This window comes from Cyprinus carpio, chromosome B4 (genome assembly GCF_018340385.1).
Source record: "Cyprinus carpio isolate SPL01 chromosome B4, ASM1834038v1, whole genome shotgun sequence".
In the NCBI taxonomy this organism is placed as follows: Eukaryota; Metazoa; Chordata; class Actinopteri; order Cypriniformes; family Cyprinidae; genus Cyprinus; species Cyprinus carpio.
Genome location: NC_056600.1, coordinates 1,799,390 through 1,815,624, shown reverse-complemented (window position 1 = coordinate 1,815,624; position 16,235 = coordinate 1,799,390). Strand labels below are relative to the sequence as shown.

At 37.9% G+C, this 16,235-nt stretch overlaps 2 protein-coding genes across 5 annotated transcripts in view; both read right to left on the bottom strand.

The window, feature by feature from the left end:
- Positions 1-112: 112 nt before the first annotated feature.
- gpr19 (G protein-coupled receptor 19) lies at positions 113-3,786 on the bottom strand. The gene is made up of 2 exons (XM_019090392.2): positions 3,604-3,786; positions 113-2,475 (listed from the first exon to the last, which is right to left on the bottom strand). The coding sequence occupies exon 2, from the start codon at positions 2,448-2,450 to the stop codon at positions 1,188-1,190; it is 1,263 nt and encodes a 420-aa protein (XP_018945937.2). The 5' UTR covers positions 2,451-2,475; positions 3,604-3,786; the 3' UTR covers positions 113-1,187.
- A 1,425-nt stretch (positions 3,787-5,211) lies between these two features.
- The window catches only part of LOC109074329 (serine/threonine-protein kinase TBK1-like), a 21,320-nt gene continuing 10,296 nt past the window's right edge, over positions 5,212-16,235 (bottom strand). For 2 of the 4 annotated variants that reach the window (XM_042721557.1, XM_042721558.1), the window contains exons 12-21: positions 15,011-15,112; positions 14,851-14,929; positions 13,780-13,901; positions 12,736-12,812; positions 12,619-12,658; positions 12,429-12,530; positions 9,217-9,313; positions 9,049-9,149; positions 6,941-7,012; positions 5,212-5,636 (exon numbers count right to left, since the gene is read on the bottom strand). In XM_042721557.1, coding sequence (XP_042577491.1) covers positions 5,585-5,636; positions 6,941-7,012; positions 9,049-9,149; positions 9,217-9,313; positions 12,429-12,530; positions 12,619-12,658; positions 12,736-12,812; positions 13,780-13,901; positions 14,851-14,929; positions 15,011-15,112 — 844 coding nt within the window. In that variant the 3' untranslated portion in view covers positions 5,212-5,584. The remainder of the gene's footprint in view (positions 5,637-6,940; positions 7,013-9,048; positions 9,150-9,216; positions 9,314-12,428; positions 12,531-12,618; positions 12,659-12,735; positions 12,813-13,779; positions 13,902-14,850; positions 14,930-15,010; positions 15,113-16,235) is intronic. The other 2 variants (XM_042721561.1, XM_042721560.1) reach the window with 2 other exon arrangements.

Here is a 16,235-nt window from a genome sequence, read left to right as displayed (position 1 = left end):
CAATCGGTCACAGGAACATTCAGACTGTGGCTCACATTTGAATCGTACAGAATGTTTAATTGTAAAATAACAGGGACACATGTCTTGCATCATGAAACGACACACACAAAACTATGAGACAAAGTTTATCTGTAACTACAGGCACAAAAAACACAAACGCAATTTCTGAAGATTAACATGAACCCTGTTTGGTGCCACCAGGCCACTGTAGGATCACAGACTGATCGGAAACACGAACAGAAGAACACATGACGACCAACACTTCTCTTCCACCGGATCACTGCAGAGACGATACGGGTGTTTGTAGTCTTCCTCCAATGTCCTCAGTGAGTATGTGAAGTAGTTAGCACCACGTTTTTTGCATTTCAACAGATTTCGTTTAGTCATGTTGATTCTGTAGTGTGTAGTCGTGGTGCAACGGCAGTTCAACCAACAGTTCGCTCAAAAATGTTCACTATTTACTCACCCACATATCATTATAATGAGTTAAAGGAAACATTCACCCAAAAATGAAAATTTTGTAATTGTTTTGTAAAACACTCATGTTTCAAGTGTTTACGAGTTTCTTCTGCTGAACACAAAAGAAGAGATTTTGAAGAATGTTGGTAACCAAGCAGCTGGTACCCATTGACTTCCATAGTATGAAAACAAACACAATGGAAGTCAATGGGTACCATCAACTCTTTGGGTACCAACATTCTTCAAAATATCTTTTATAAGGGGCCGTTCACACAGAACATGTCTTTTGTGTCTAAAATTGCGAGACGTAGCGCTCAGTAATGTTTTTTTTTTTTTAAAAAGCGCAGTGCTTCCATCATTGCTGGCATCAAGTAAAACAGTTTCCATGCCAACTTGCTATTGTAAACAAAAGCTCGCAACGCTTGCCCCGCCGCCACACTCTTCTGATTGGTCCAGTGTTTTGGAACTGACACTAACAGCGACGCTACATTTAAAAATGTAAATTCTTTTAACTTTACACAGGATCTTAAAAAATGCGACGCTCATGTGCGAGACGCGAGCGTAACAGTCATACGCGTCCGTCTAGCATGCGTTTTCATAGAAAAACAATAAAAAAAGTAGTGCATTGCATTAGAATAACGCGTCCTGTGTGAACGGCCCCTAAGAAAGCAACTCATACAGGTTTAAAAACAACTTAAGGTTGAGTAAATTATGTAATTTCTGAGGCTTTATACGAACGTGTTGGGTGGGTTAGAGCTAATAGGCCATGCTAACTTCTTCTCCTTTGCTTCCCGGTCAAAAGTGTCATAAACCGAGTCTTTGATGAGCGTCTTTGCCGGCACGGGCAGGTCGACCACGCCCACGTAGTTCTTTTTGGCGATTCGCGAGCTGGCGGTGATGGTGTATGCGTTACTGCGATAACACTTCATGGACGACATGCAGAACGTCTCTCGCATGCCGCGTCTGAAGTTGGCGTTGTACACGGAGTACAGTGTGGGTTTGGACGCCGTGGAGCTGAAGGAGATCCAGGCCACAGTGATGAAGAACAGCGCCGACCGACGGCTTGGGCCCGTCGTTTCCTTCGGGTGCCAAAGCTGTGCGATATAAAACGGCGTCCAGGTGAGGAGAAACACGGCGTTGAGCATCAGGAACATCTTAATGGTTTTGACTTTAGTCCTGGGGACGATGTTCATGGTCCTGCGCACCGTTCGCCCGTCAGCGCCCATCCTCCAGATGTAGCGCACCACCCGCTGGTAGAACGACACGATTAGCAGCGCCGGCACCAAGAAACCAAAAAGAAGATGCGCGACGGCGTACGCCAACCCGTCCCAGCTGTCCGCCAGGAAGAAGTCGCAGTGGTTTTGCGACGCTGATGATCCGTAGAAGAACAAACACGGCGATACGAACGCAGCGTCAAATAGCCAAGACGCCAGAATCATTCGTTTGGCTTTCTCACGCGACACTTTAAAGCTCAACGGATACACGATGGTGTAGAAACGATCCACACAGATGGACAGAAGCACGTAGATCTGGACTCCAGGGCATAGATGCTGTAAGTAGCGCACGGCTTTGCATGCAGCCGCGGTCAGAGGCCAGTGACCCGCGGAAACCTGCAGGAGAACTAGCGGCGCGCAGGCTAGGCTCAACAGCAGATCCGCACACGCCATCGACACCACGAAGTAGTTAGTGGTCGACTGGGTTCTGCGGCTCCGATGGATCACCAGACACACCAGCGAGTTCCCCAGCACCGATACGACCCAGAACACCCCGAACACGAGGCCGAGGAGCGTGACCTCCGCCGGCGACAGCTCGTACGACGTCAGCGAGACGTTGCTCTGCAGCGAGGCGGCGGACGACGAGGCATCCAGACGGCAGACGATGGGCGTCGGCGTGGAGGAACCGTTCCCGTCCGAGTAGTTGACGGCGGGGTTGAAGAGGACTGCGGAGTGGAACGAGGGCTTTACGCCCTCCGCGGAGAGGAAGTACACCATTTGCCCTCTCTGCGTCGGATCAAAGCTGAAAGACACGACAGGTGCAATCAAATCACAGTGTTTCGAAGGACGATCGTGATATTAAAGGGTTAGTTCACCCAAAAATTACTCCGAGTCCGTCAGGTTGTTACAAACCCGTAAGGCCTTCGTTCATCTTCGGAACACAGATTAAGATATTCCTGATGAATTCCGAGAGCTCTCTGACCTTCACATAGACAGCAAGGAGCCTAACACATCCTCTAATACTCCACGTGACATCAGGGGTTCGAATGTGTTGTTTACGTTCAGATCAAAGTGTAAACAATGTAAACAACATATCCGCATACATACGTTGTAGTGATACTCTATAAAAAGGTGCCAGGGTGACGCAGCAGACGAATTGTTGAATAAAGTTGTTATGATTGTTTTCTTTGTGCACAAAAATTATTTTTGTAGCTTCGAAAAATTACGGTTTAAACACCGATGTCCTTTCCACGTTTCTGCAGCTGGGAACAGTTGCATTACTATCTACAGAGAGCTCCCGGATTTCATCAAAAATATCTTAATTTGTGTTTTGAAGACAAACGAAGGTCTTACGGGTTTGGAACGACATTAGGGATGATTAATGACAGAATTTAAATTTTTAAGTGAACTATCCCTTTAAATTAAATCTTTGTGTTGTGGATCCGAATCATCCAGAGAGCTGAAGCATAAATTAAATTAAAGCCATCAGAGACTGAATGCTGAAGATGTTCCTCCAGAGATATTCATTAGGATGTGTGTGTGTGTGTGTGTGTGTGTGTGTGTGTGTGTGTGTGTGTGTGTGTGTGTGTGTGTGTGTGTGTGATGTTTACGTTACTCTGGTGGCTGCTTTAATTAATTCATGAAGCCCTGACAACATCTCATCAACATCAGCATCTGCGAGATTCAAACAATTCCAACCCAAAAGATTCATGACAGATTGGCTAAGGATAACCCTCGTTTATATTCACATATGACGATCATATCCACTCAATATCAGCTCAAACCCGATTTATGACGGATAACGTGTGAATATATTAAATACGCATCATCTCCTGCGAGATGTTCGGATCTTCTGAAGGCCTGTGGATGTCGAGCATCAGTAACACGTTCAGATCGTGTTGTTTTCATCACACATTCACTCGAAACGCACCTCACTTTCTTCTCTTCACATCAACGCGCTTCTTCTCCTCCTCCTCGGATCGTGTATTTCCTCCATCATCTTCATCATCATTAGCGTGTTTCTTTAGATTTTCTTTGCATCAGACTCACAGCATCCAGTCGCGTCACTCGAGACGAGCAGATCCGCGGGCGCGCGCACGCTCCAGTCAGTGTATGCAAATCAGATTCGATCCGTGACGCGGCATTTAAATTGAGCTCATGAATTATTCATATGCGAGTTATAAAACTGAGCCAATGATATTTTATATCCTTTAAATCTTATCCTCACGCAAATATTATATTATATATTATTGTTATTAAGTAATAATTATAATGATGTTTGAGGATCAAACTGTCCCTAGTTTTTTTATAAATATATATATTTATATGTATAAAAAAAAATCAGACTATGAAAAACAGTAAATTTTAACTATATATAGCAAACTCACACACACACACACACACACACACACACACACACATACACACACACACACACAAACAGTAATATATTGTAATAAAATTATGACTTAAAAAATAAACCAATAAATATGAGAACATAATAAATAAACACAAATAAAACCGTATTTAACAAATATTTTGTTTTAACATTTTCTAACTTTATTATGTTATCATATTCACAAACTTCAAAATGTAATTTTATGGTTATACCTTTGGAAATGGATCTATCCTTGATTAGGCATATTATTTTAGAGTATGTGCTTACTGCAAATGCAATTGTTTATAGTTTATTATATATATATTTATATATAATAAACTATAAACAATTATAAATAATATATTTATTAACAAATAAAAAATATCAATGTAATTACTAAAACAGCTTTGAAACATGCTGAGTAACTGAAAAAAATGTGTAATAAAAACATGACTTTATATAATAATAATAATAATAATTATTATTATTATTATTATTATTAATATTAAGTCCAGGTTACTTGTCTTCCTTTAAGTTCTCTCTCATTCGGCTCTCTGTGATCGATTCGTCCTATCCTTCCTCACAGTTTCATCAGTGCAATATTCATTAGTACATTATTTCTCATGTTTTCTCGTGGGATCAATTGGCTGCTCACTGACTGTTAATACTGAGCCAGTCAAATTCTGTCATCTGTCAGTTCATGTTTAGTTATTTATCTAGTCCTTTCTGCTACATATAACTATTTATATTACTAAGGGTAACACTTGTACACACTTTCCCGTCAGTGAATATGAATGCAAATGAGCGTCACGTTTTACACGTCTGTGTCTTAGTGGATGTGTTGCCATGGCAACAGCGGATGAGCAGAGATTGTGCTTTTGTGTCTGTTGTCATGGCAACTGATAACTGTATCACCAAAGATGCAGAGAGGACGGACGATGCTTTCTAATGCAGCTTACAGGCATGAAACCACATTTTCAGCTGACCTTTGACCCCTGGTGTCAGTGGGGTTTTTTTTTCGGTGCTTTCAGAGCAGCTGCATTTTGTGAAGAAGCAAAAAATGTGGTATAACCAGCTAAACCGATCATGAAGATATCTGTTAACAGAAGCAAAGCATTATGGGTACAGGTGTGAAGGTGTGAGAAATTAGAAACACAAAGGTTTTATCAGAACTCAGCTGTTCTTTTTACTCATTTACAGAAACAAACATTAATGTCTATAAATAGTGCGTTCATTTACACTGAAGGAAAACACTTCTGCTTTAGTGAATCGTCAGAGTCCTTCAGTAACGTTCACCAACACGAGCAGGAGCGTTTACATAATGACGAATAGACTTCATTTTCATGGCGGGAACAGAAATCAAATCACTTATTTGGAGTTAAGAGCAACTCTAGTTTGATGCTGACATTCAGAGAATTAACGCAAGATTAAAATAATGGCACAAAGTAAAGTTTAAGAAGTGTATTATTTACATTCTTTTCATATGTACAATTAACAGAGTGCATCATTTGTGCTGTGATGACCCTCGACCTCGTCACATCCGATCCACGGCTCTGATGCCGCCGTCCACCGTCAGCGTCCCGAACCTGAAACACAAGCGCCGCCATGATTACAGTCACATCGCTGATGGATTCTGCATCATTAATACCTGGGCTGTCACAATATCACACCATTATCATGACCATTTACACTTACTGGCGAACAAAACAAGCCCTGCAAAGGAACACGCTATCCACACACTTAATATTTAATGTTCTCTAATAGTTTGTAAATTGAATATACAGTGCTGTTTTAATTTTTTGCGTGTTTGTCACACTTTAATGATTCAGATCATCAAACAAATATTAATATTACACAAAGATAACCCAGAATGCAGATTTTAAATAATAAGGGAAAAGAGCTGTGCAAACCTACCTGGCCCTGCATGAAAAATTAATTGCCCCCTCCTGTTAAATCATGAAAGAACTGTGATTAACCACATTATTTTAGAAAGCTGAGTTAAATTTCACTAGCCACACCCAGACCTGATTACTGCCAGACCTGCCGAATCAAGAAATATCTTAATATCTTAATAAATGAAATCATCATTTAAAAACTGCATTTTGTATTTAATTGCATTATCTCTGTGTAATATAAAAATTTTAAGTGTGACAAATATGCAAAAAAAAAAAAAAAACAGGAAGGGGGCAAAAACCTTTTCATGGCACTGTATTATACTTTATATAAAACATTTGCAATCAGTCTTAAAAGCTGTTTCGGGATGAGTTTTTGTTGCATTTACAGCTTTTGACCAGCAGGCGTTACAGCATTTCAAGTGATTCAAAACAGTGAGTCATTTTGCGTCGCAAATGATTCAAAGCTTCGAAAAGGCTTGATTCTCCCATCACTGACTCGTCCAGCGTCAAAGTACAACAATACATGAGAATAACAACATATTTTTACTCCAAACTCGAGTTATGTGCCTGATGTGCCAACGTTTTTTCGGGTACGTAATTTGTTTTATTACTCCTATGAGTCTCTCTTGTTGAGCTTCTGTGCGAGGGCGCCCTCCAGTGGTGAGTATGAATGAAACAAATTACATATGAGAGTTTAGCACGGTGTGCTTTTCATTTTATGATTCACCATCATGGTAACTGCCATATATTGTGACACATCTAATTAACACAATAATGATATCTAATTTTTAAATATTATGATCATCACTGTATATCGCAGCACCCCAAATTATTACTGTTTTGAACCGAATTGATCAGAATATTGACTACCGTCATCTGTAGAGCTGAAATTGAATTAGTTTTAAATTTGATTAATTTTGTAACATTCACTGTTATTTTCCTGTCTCTGTATTGTATAAAGCACTATAGAAATCCAAGTAAATGTAAAGGTTCACCTCTCCAGGAACAGGTTGTTCTCCGCCAGCTCCTTCACGACTCCTTCCATCTCCTCCTTCAGCTTCTTCATCCTGTTAAGCAGAATTATGTGTTTATGACGGTGAATTTTGACTGGATAACTTAACCCATTCTGCACCTGTTGTTAGATTACACCCACTCTGATTGTTTACGACTCTACGCTAATTTCTAAAATAAAATAACTAGGGCTGTCAAGTGATTAAAATATTCAATCTAGTTAATTATCTGATGGTTAACTAATCCAATTAATCACACATCAATCGACTTAACAAAAACATAGTTTTAGAAAGAAATATTTAGATTGAACACATTGCATAAATAATGATAGCAATAAAATCGGACACAGTACTTTTGCTCTTAAAGTACTCCCGCATTTTTGCTCATCATACAGATAAGAGTAATGCATCTTTCGAATCTGTAAGGACTCTTCATTTATTTGTGTGCACTCACAATCACAATGAAATGTTGTGCTTTTGTAAAATAATTAAAGCAAACAGGACACGCTTTCTGCCATCTCGGTCTCCGTGAACTTGAGCGCGAAACTCTGCGTATACTTGCCTTACAGACATGAAAAATATATCTATAAAGAGCGAAATGTCTGCTTTTAAATGAACCAATTAGAATGGAAAATAAATATTCTCAGATTATGTCATCCGCATGAAACATGCATGCAGATGCATCACTACAGCAGAGATGACGAGTCAGTGTCGCCGACTTCATCTCTGAAGCAGAAAACAAAGAAAGCACCAGTTTATCGATAAATTATTAAAATGTTAATGCAGTCTCCTTGCTGTTTTTCCCTGACACATTCATAATTATTATATTTTGCGTGCACTTGAGTGCTTATTAGGCTATGTAGACAATTAAAGGCTCATTATATATATACAGTACAGACCAAAAGTTTGGAAACATTACTATTTTTACTGTTTTTGAAAGAAGTTTCTTCTGCTCATCAAGCCTGCATTTATTTGATCAAAAATACAGAAAAAAAAAAAATTTAATATTGTGAAATATTATTACAATTTAAAATAATTGTTTTTAAATTTATTATACTTTAAATTATCGTTTATTTCTGTGATGCAAAGCTGAATTTTTAGGATCATTATCACATGATCCTTTAGAAATCATTCTAATATGATGATTCATTATCAAAGTTGGAAACAGTTCTGCTGCTTAATATTTTTTCAGAACATGTGATACTTTTTTTTTGGTAATTTTTTTAATATGATGTTTAATTATTAAAAAATAAAAAAAAGAAGCTATGTTTTTAAAATATAAATATTTTGTAATAACAATATGCATTACTGGTCAGTAATTTGGGGTCAGTAATTTTTTTTCTTTCTTTTTTTTTAATAAAATCAATACTTTTATTCAGCAAGGATGTGTTAAATTGATAAAAAGTGATAGTAAAGAAAATATATTATTAGAATATATATTATTAGAATTTTTTATTTTTATTTTGAATAAATGCAGTTCTTTTTAACCTTTTATTCATCAAATATATTAGACAGCAGAACTGTTTCCAACACTCATAATAAATCAGAATATTAGAATGATTTCTAAATGATCATGTGATAGACTGGATTTTACATGTGACACTGAAGGCTGGAGTAATGATGCTGAAAATTCAGCTTTGCATCACAGGAATAAATTATTTTTTTAAAGTATATTCAAATAGAAAACTATTATTTTAAGTTGTAATAATATTTCACAATATTACTGTTTTTTTTCTGTATTTTTGATCAAATAAATGCAGGCTTGATGAGCAGAAGAGACTTCTTTCAAAAACATTAAAAATAGTAATGTTTCCAAACTTTTGACCTGTACTGTACATATATATATATATATATATATGTATTTATGTGTATATGTGTATTTTTTTATATATATATATATATAAATAATATTGTGATTTCAGAGAGATTTGACACGTGTTATTGAAGAGAAAATTCTAGAACGTTCTATTTACGTTAAGAAAACTTCCCTGGCTAACCAATAGGGAACATTCTTGGGAACCAAAAATTGTTAGCTGGGATGATGCTTTTAGTCTGTAATGATCTGGACTGAGTGAATCAGCGTCATCTCTCACCCCAGCGTCATCTCCACCAGTGTGTTGGGACTGAGGTACGCCTGCGGTTTGATTCCTCCAGACGTCATGGGCACCATCTTCTGCGGTAACAGCTCCAGCAGCTGCACACATGAGAGCCGTTAGCATCTGCGTGCCATAACAGCATTAGAGCACTTCCTGTTTACTCACTTTATACACGCGCTGCATGAGCAGGGTCACTTCCTGTTCCATGCTGCTGAACTGACCGGTCAGAGTCAAGAGGTGCTTCCGCACGTGATGGAACTTCCTGTAAGGAGACGTTCATGCATCAGTCACTGCATGTGTCTGTCCGATCTCCAGAACATCTCGGACACAGTTTCCATGGCAACACAGCAGAAGAGCCATTGACACTGCGCTCGCGCACAGAATACAGCGGTGTACAAGAGGTCATGTGACAGGGATTTTACTGTGGTAAAATCACCGTAAAGGCCCATTCACACTAATGACGTTATAGTGCCTCTATTATGGATTTTTTTTAAAAATTACCTTTCATGCAGTGTGTAACACAGCTCTAAGTTTTAAACCTGAAAGTGCACCGTGTATAAAGTTATTGTCTCTCAAAAGAAAGAGTCGACTCTGAATCATTAAAACGAGTCATTTTTAAAACGAATCCCAAGCTGTTTCATGTTGACGTCAACATCATAATAATCGTTCAAATTCTGTAAGAATAGTGAATTCACACCACAACTATAACGATGCAGAAGAACAATATCGCTGGAATCGCTTTCAGAGAGATTCGTGTCCAGCTGATGAACGATAAAAACATTAACAGCCAATCAGAATCTATCCTGCTTTAAATGACAAAACTGCAGCACGATTATAATAAAAAGAACAATATTTCACGCTCGTATGGATGCTAATATAGCTAATGTTAAAAAATTTAACGTCCATTTGTGTGGACGCTAATATAGTTATCATTAGTTTGTGTGGACGTTAATACATTTAATGTTAAAGTTATCATCCGTTTGTGTGAAGGTAAATATAGTTATTATATTTATAGTCGGTTGACGCGGATGCTATAATAATCATCATAGTTATTGTTAACGTTATTGTCGTTATAGTTATTGTCTGTTGGTGTGCAAGCAAATATAGTTATTGTTACTGTGTGTTCACACCAGACGCGACTTGACGCTTGAACATTTTGAGTTTATTCGCGTCATTCGCGCGTGAAATTAACTTCACAACAGACGCGAATTCACATCATGGGAGGGGCTTCTGCCAGTTGAGTCCATGCAGCATTGTGATTTCAACCACCATTTATTCGGATAATTTTCAAAATATTACTGTTATCGTGTCATGAAACGTAGTTTTAAGTGTATTTCAGGCGAGAATGTAGTTGTTTTAAAATCAAATATGCAGTTTATTTATAAAGACAGCGTCTATTTAAATATGTGTTTCGCTGATTTCGGAGACGGTCAGCTCCACGCGATCAGCGGGAGCTCAGTGATCATGTATCCGCCGAGAGCAGCCTCAACTCGGCTAGTCCTTCTGATATGTGCCGCTGGCTCTGATGTCTCTTTAGTGGTTAAACATAAAATATAATTCATTTAGGGTAAATCTAACAGGTAATCTTTGGTCTTTATTCAATTAATCTATTTCTTCCAAACAAGATCCTTTTTATTCCCGTTTCTGTAAAAGTATGAAGAAGTATCAGCGACGAGTATCAGCATCAGCCACATACAGCGACTAGGGCTGGGTATTGTTCAGAATCTTTCGATCCGGTGCCAATTTCGATACCTCAGTTTCGATACCGGTTCCTAACGATACTTGTTTCGATACCAATTTTATGAAATCCATTTTAACAAGATTACAGAACACATTACCTCAGAAAAACTTTGGTTTTATTTTTTCAGTTTGACTCGTGCTCCTTAGCCAGTGCACAAAACGAACAAAAAATGTTTTATAAAGAGCTCATGCTCACCAAAGCTTAATTTATTTTAATAAAAAAATACAGTAAAACTTGTAATATTGTGAAATAGTATTACAATTTAAAATCGTATTTGAATATAATTCAAAATGTAATTTATTCCTGTGATGTCAAAACTGAATTGTCAAAATCATTACTTCAGTGTCACATGACCCTTCAGAAATATGAAAACAGTTCGCTGCTTAATATTTTGGAAACTATGATACATTTTTTTCATGATTCTTTGATGAATAAAAAAATTCTAAAGAACAGCATTTATTTAAAAACGAAATATTTTGTAACGTAACATGTTTTAATGTCACCTTTAATAACTTTAATGCATCCTTACTGAAAAAAAATTCTGACTAACCAACACATTTTTGAACGGCAGTGTACATTGAGTAGTTATTATTTATTGCAATATAAACACTGTCAGAGTGATCAACAAGGTATCTCTTCATTTACCAGTCTAAGACGAAGCAACTTTCTTCTCTTATGTTTACTACGTGCACTGTCAAGGTCTTCATCATATTTGTCGTGGTACCGGTCTTTGCAGCAATTATTTTACCGCAAATACTGCATTGCGCGCTGTTGGCATCGATCCTGGAGAAATGTACCCACACTTTTGATCGACTTTTCCACATCTTTAAGGTATTATGTGTGTGTGCTCGCGTCTCATATAAGTATGTGCGCGGAGAGTTCCGCGCGTCTCGTGTGTGTAGAGTTTGTGTGTGTGTGAGCGACTTTGTGTGTTGTTGTGCATTTCATATGTATTTGTTTGAGCACTGACGTTGACGAGTTAACTCCTAAGGTATTCATATGTATTTTATCGAGTATCGAAATCTTGGATAGTAGATAGTGTCGTTTTTATTTAGTTGGTTGTATAGAGGGTATTGGGCTCGGTACCCAGCCCTAACAGCGACAATGACTTTGTCCAGAGAATGTCTAAATGGCTCTGCTTTTTCCTTCATTGCTGTTTCGGATTTTCCCTCCGCTCGCTACGTCGCAATCACGTCACTACTAGAGCAAGCTCCTGATTGGTTAACGCGCCGTGAAATTTCGCCAAAGTTCAGATTTTTCAACTCGCGCGTTTCGCGTGTCAAAACGCCCGCAACGCTCAATTCGCGCCGCAGGATGTCTATTCGCGTCTTTGCATTGACTTAACATCTAAATCACTCGCGCTTAACGCTTCATTCGCGTCTGGTGTGAACGCACCTTTATAGTTATCGTCCGTCGGTGTGGAGGCAAATATAGATATCATCGTCTTTACAGTGAACGAGCCTTAACACATGAACTCAAGCAGCTTGAAACAGCGATCTAATAAAAAACAATGATCAGTAAATAGATCCATGATTGAATAATAACATTCATAACTGTAATAGTTATTTCTAGCTGGACTGTTTGGATCACAGGTGAGCTTCGCTGAGCTCTAGACTGCTGAACGAGAGCCTCTTACTTCATCCACTCCTCGCTCTTGGAGATGAAGAGGCGATATTTCATGGCACACTCGTCTGTGAAGAGCGCCCGCGCTTTGGTTGCATGAAGAACCAGCTTTTGCCTGCAGAAAGCAGAGAGATTCGTGTCATCATGATTCTGCGTCACATGCGTTCAGTTCTTCAGCTACAGCGAACACACACGATACTCACTTGTCAAACTTGTGGATTTGTTCTTCATTATAAGGCAAACCTGATGAGATAAGACACGTCAAACACATAAAAAAAGCAAAGGAGCGCTGATGAGATCTCAGGAGCTCTCAGACTCACGTCTCTCGGCCTTGTCCTTCTTGAACTGCTGGTAGATGCTGCTGATGGCATCCAGCAGAACCTTGATCTTCTCCACACTAGACGAGAGACACAGAAACACAGCCAGCATCAGAAACTCAAGCTCACACTTAAAATGTGTCCACTGCAAAAAAATATATAATAATTCTGTATTTTTGTCAGGGCTATTCTAGTCAACAAAAACTAAAACTGAAACCATCACTAAATATTTTCATTAATTTAAACAAAATAAATGTAGCTGAAATAATCTAAAACGAAATATAAAAAATTCTAACTTATTTTATTTCAGCTAGTTTTCAAAGCAACTTTTCTCATTTTCATTTCGTTTAACCTGATGGTCTACAATAAATAAAGCTAAAAAAAAAAAAAAAACTATATAGACATATTTCAAAACAACAGAAACTAATAAAAACACACAACAAAATTAGTTAAACTTTAAAATTAACATATAAAAATATTCAAAATTTATAAAATATATATATTTTTTTATTTTTATTAATATATATTAATATCTCAATGGTACTAAAATAACAATAATATTTTTTTGTCTTGTTCTCCAGTACAAATATCAAAACATTCTTAATCAAGATACATTTACTGGATTAGCAAAATGTCTTTTTGACTGACCGATTTATTTTAGAATTAATTTTTACCCCACTGGCAGATATTTGTTCTTGTTTTAAGCTTAATTTTGACATAATATTCAGAAAACAAAACTTGATATCTGAAGTCACGTTGCTTCTCCGGTAAATTTATCCTGATTTTATTTTATTCTATTTCCCTTCAGCTAAAGTTTATTTTATTTCAAGTAAAAAAAATTTTTTTCTAAGTTGCTTCAGATAAAAGCTCTGCTAAATGAATAAATGTAATTTAAAGAAGTTTAGATATCTGTAGTGGAAAACAAGACAAATGTAATGAGGAAGAACCAGATTTGCATTGTTATGAACAGCGCTTTGCCCCGTTTGTTTTGAGGAAACGAGACGTTCGGTTCTCAAGGGTCATGAACGCTGAAGCAGTGACACTCACTTCCTGTCCTCCGGGTGCGTTCCCACTTGCTGCGTCCACGTATCGGTCAGACTTGCTCCCGGCAGGAACATGCTGCTGATGTCCTGCAGCGTTTGCTCCATGGAGCCCAGAGAGCTGGAGAGCTGCGCACAGAGCAGACGCTTTCATGAAGAGCTCACGGTTACATGAATGAACAGAACATGACGAAACAACCACAGTTATACTAATATATATGCGTAATGGAGAATAACAAGAGCATAGGAAACAAAAACATGAAACTGGACTGTGGTAAGATATAATTGATACTCTATCAAATTAAATTAAATTAAAATTAAATTAAAATTAAATTTATGCATTTAGCAGACGCTTTTATCCAAAGCGACTTACAGTGCATTCAGGCTATCAATTTTAACCTATCATGTGTTCCCGGGGATCGAACCCCCAACCTTGCGCTTGGTAACGCAATGCTCTACCACTTGAGCTACAGGAGCACTATCAATAACTACGTATGAAAATAGGTGTGATTTTAATGGCTATTTCAATTATTAGAGCATGCCTTGATACTTATTAGTGTTTGGTTTACTTTTAATTTGACAATGCGTCTGAGTTTAAGCTCTTTTGGTCATTTAAATTTATTAAGGTGAAATGGTTACTAAAGACTTTGTAGCAACACTTAAATAATTAAGGGGAATATTTAATGGCAGCCCAGGGTTGCCAGGTTTTCACAACAAAACCCCACCAAGTTGCTACTCAAAACTAGCCCAATTGTGTTTCAAGGGGGTAAAATACACGTTTTTTGGGCAGGGTTCCCCTGTTAAAATTCGCATTTCAGGGGCTAAATATCATGTTATTGGGTTCGCTTCAAACCACAGACATAAAAAAAACAAACGGGGCAACAGTGCTAAAGTAGGGTGTTTCCGCGGGAAAACCGCAGACCTGGCAACACTGTGGCAGCCTAAAAGTTCCTTAAGTTGACCCCTAGGTTTTTTTCTCACAACCCAACTTTCCCTTAACTTTACAACTAAGGGATTTCTTAGCTTAAGGGCTTTCGTGCAGACTTTCACGAGACATTGTGAATCGTCAGCATCTCACCCGCATCACCTTCTTCCTCGTGTCCCGGATCTCGTCGCACTCCGCTGACAGGAGGTTTCCCTGCATCAGAACCTCACACCTGAAACACACACACACACAGGACACATGAAGATCCGGCGAGATCTCGCTCAGAGCTCCGTCTGAATCACGCGTCACTCACAGCTGCTCGGTTCGCTCCAGCGTCTGGCTGCAGTAGTTACACATGTGAACCACCTCCGTCTTCTTGTGCGCCGTCTCACTGTACTCGCCTCTGATCAGCTCGCTGGAACACAACGTTCATAGAGCGCTTACAGACCACTTCACACAAATAAACAGGGAAATAACAGTGATAAGGCTGCAAGAGAGCTGTAAAGCAGCTGTACAGAAGACAAAAGAGTCATTATTCTGAATGATTCAGTTCAGTAACAGTGTCAATGCTGCAAATTCTTCACTTATGAAATGAATTTCAGCGGTAAAGCAGCTCTAGTCTGATTCAGTTCAATTTTGTTTCAGTTTCAGTTAAATTCAGTTCAATAACAGTGTCAGTTTCAGTAACGAAGCTTTACAGAAGACAATAGAGTCATTCTTCAGAATGATTCAGTTCGATGTTCAATCAGTTCAGTAACAGTGTTAATGTTGAAAAACCTATCAATTATAAAAGGAATTAAATTCAATTATTTTGTAAATCAGCTGTACACAGAAGACAACGTAGTCATTATTCAGAACAATTTAGTTCAATTTTGATTCAGTTCAATGATTCAAAACGATTCAGTTCAATACAATAAGTGTTAATGATGCAAAATTCATCAATTATTAAGCCAAATCAATTTAAAGCAGCTCAACAGAAGACAACAGTGTCATTGTTCAGACCAATTCAGTTCAATTCTGATTCAGTTCAATGATTCAAAATGATTCAGTTCAATGATTCAAAATGATTCAGTTCAATCGGTTCAATGCAATAAGGGTTAATTATGTCAAATCCATCATTATGAAATCAATTTAAAGCAACTCTATAGGAGACAACAGTGTCATTGTTCAGACCAATTCAGTTCAATTCTGATTCAGTTCAATGATTCAAAATGATTCAGTTCAATCGGTTCAATTCAATAAGGGTTAATTATGTCAAATACATCATTATGAAATCAATTTAAAGCAACTCTATAGAAGACAACAGTGTCATTGTTCAGACCAATTCAGTTCAATTCTGATTCAGTTCAATGATTCAAAATGACTCAGTTCAATCGGTTCAGTTCAATACGGGTTGATTATGTCAAATCCATCATTATGAATTCAATTTAAAGCAGCTCTATACAAGACAACGGTCTTCAGCTCAATTCAATTTAATTTTGATTCACTTCACTTCAACAACAAGTTGAATTTCAGCTTAAAGCAGCTCTGCAGAAGAT